The sequence below is a fragment of the Cottoperca gobio genome, chromosome 13 (genome assembly GCF_900634415.1).
Source record: "Cottoperca gobio chromosome 13, fCotGob3.1, whole genome shotgun sequence".
NCBI classification, from domain to species: Eukaryota; Metazoa; Chordata; class Actinopteri; order Perciformes; family Bovichtidae; genus Cottoperca; species Cottoperca gobio.
This window is the reverse complement of record NC_041367.1, coordinates 23,759,145-23,761,762: the sequence shown is the minus strand read 5'-3', so window position 1 is coordinate 23,761,762 and position 2,618 is coordinate 23,759,145. Positions and strand designations below refer to the sequence as shown.

General features: G+C 42.4%; 1 protein-coding gene across 1 annotated transcript in view; it reads right to left on the bottom strand.

The window, feature by feature from the left end:
• Positions 1–1,857: 1,857 nt before the first annotated feature.
• sorl1 (sortilin-related receptor, L(DLR class) A repeats containing) overlaps positions 1,858–2,618 on the bottom strand; it is a 36,301-nt gene continuing 35,540 nt past the window's right edge. The window contains exon 25 of the mRNA XM_029446574.1: positions 1,858–2,030. Coding sequence (XP_029302434.1) covers positions 1,858–2,030 — 173 coding nt within the window. The remainder of the gene's footprint in view (positions 2,031–2,618) is intronic.

The following is a 2,618-nucleotide window of genomic DNA, read 5'->3' as shown; positions in this document are numbered from 1 at the left end:
TCTACTGTTGCATTTGTGAGAGATGAGCTGCTCAAGGTGTCTTTTCTTTCATTTCGGTGGTGTGTTTTGTGTAAAACGCACCAGTAACCAAATGAATGTCTGTTAAGTCACTATTTATTGCAAAATAAGGTAACTTAATGGTGATTGAGCCTATGGCCGACAAATAAAATCCCTTACAATAGCAGTTTTACAAACTGGGTGTCTGTGGTGACTTTGCCTGGAAAAACCATAAGCGGCACTCTCTGAGGAAGTAAAGGCCCTGTCACACATATCCGTATGGCAGAAACGTATGCCGGCGCATATGAAATATCGGCAATAGGTTGATTAAATTAAATTAAATTAAATTAAGGGTAAGTTGTGATCGTTTTAAGGACGCAGACGATACGCCGAACACGCCAGACATACACAGTTCTGTATGGCAGAAACATGCCGGCGAATGTGAAAATTTGCTCAAAATGTGTCAAAGTCCAAATACGTCTAACTTTTCCAGAGCGGTGTTGTAGCTGACGTATACATAACGTATACATAACAAATTATTATACGCATGTCAAACATTGATAGCGTATCACTTACTTATACAAAACGTATCAGAGCGTCTGGCCAACGGAGCTGGAAAAGTGCCATCTGGTTCACGTCATGCTGATGCTGGAGAGCGGCTAGAATGCTGAACGCTAGCTGTACTGTAGAAACACGTTTAATAAGTTACTCCGTCGTCGGGGATAATCTTAACATAGGGTAGGAATAGGTTATCCACTCGTTATCAATAAATTGGCAGTAGGGTTCACCGTCAGCCGACATAGCCTATATCTAACGTACCTCTAACGTAGTCATGTAGGTATTTACGTACTATATTTACGTAGGTAAGTATTCACGTATGTCTAACGTAACGTAACTTATGTGTAACGTCTGCATATCTTATGAAGCACACGTTGGGTACGTCTGGTAATTTTGAACATGCTCAAAACGTCAGCGTTCAACAACGCACCCCAGCGTAACACCGTCAACGTACACCAGCGTGTTGCCGATATTTTGTATATCTTATGCATTCGTTGGGCATTCGTCTGATACATTTTGTATTAGTAAGTGATACAAAATAGGTTAGACATGCGTATCTGTATATGTTCACTTTTCCGATCCGATGAAAAGTTGGACGTATTTGGACTCTGACAAATTTTGCCGATGCATACGTTTCTGTCATACGGATATGTGACAGGGCCTTAAGATTCAAAGATCTTTGAGTTTGTAACTTCAAAAAACCTTCCTGGAAGTTCACCAAATTCAATTCATGTTCAGATTCTACATTTGAAGAAATTACCTCCCTAATGACCTGTCAGACAGACCATTACAGATACATTCTCAACTGGTGGCAAACACTGCAGCTGTAAATGAGGTACTTCAGCAGTGCATTGGACATTTTAAGTTTTAAATGGACCACCACTATGTTAAAAGGGGAGTTCTCTTGGTTAGAATCTAAGGAAAATGGCTGCTGTTGGTCTAATGTTCAACTGTCTGGGCATCCATGACATGAAAAGCCTTGGTCTAGCCTTGTGTGCTTATGTGAGGAAGAGTTCAGTTTTGCTTGAAGGAGAGCTATAGTGAGACTAAAGCTGCAAGCCAAACCACCAAAGTGCGTTCTCTGTAGTCTTAGAGTAGCAGCATATGGAGCTAATAACAAAGAGGATGTATTGCATAAGAAGATAACAGGGAGCTTTTACGGTAAACAAATGCACCTCATGATGGTGCTGCCTCCATATTGAGCCGCTGTGTGAACAGCACAGTGATCACTTATGGATGGATCCTTGCAGTGTTAACTATCAGGCTGCAATTTGCTGCAACCAGGCAAATAGTTTTTTATCTTCAGTCATCATCATCCTCTAGATTCAGCAGTGGCAGTCTGTGGAGCCACTGGCACCCTTTTGGCCTGCTCGCACCGCGGCCAATGAGGCCTAAAATGCAGAGATTTACTGCTGCAACACCTCGGCCTGAGAGACAGCCCTGGCTTTTACTGAGGCGGCCCTGAGGGAGGCAGGCTGAGGAAGATGGAGAGGAGGAGGTGGAGGAGTCTGATGACTAAAGCAAGAGCTGTAAGGGAAAGTTGTGTATCAGTGAAGCTGAGCGGCTCATAATTGTTCCTTTGTTATGTGTGTCTTTCTGATGACATACAGTCTGGTCCTTCAGGGTGTCGGCTTTGCTGTTGTCTGCCGACGATTTCAACATCATGCTAAAGAAAATATCCACTCTTAGGTCGTCTTCGTCTTTCACTTTTGTTTAATCATCAATCTCTGATGTTTTATGCTTTCCATGAGCTCTTCTGTGGTGTGTTATTTTCCAGAATCACCCACCCACTTAACTAAAACACAATATGTGTTGTTGCTGTATTGCATTATGGATTTCCGAGGCCTCTGTGGGTGGTGATATTAGTGTCTGCCTTTTCTTCAATGTTTTTCTCCTTGTGAGATTATTGTCCAATGTTGGTGCAGAATGGTCAATCCAAACCCTGATGTTAACATACAGGCCCAGCAATGCATGCTGCACTGCCAGCAGCTGTCTAAATGTTTCAGGCTGAATATTTAATTAAACTCCAGTTCCTCATGCTATCACATTGCCAACGTTTCAGC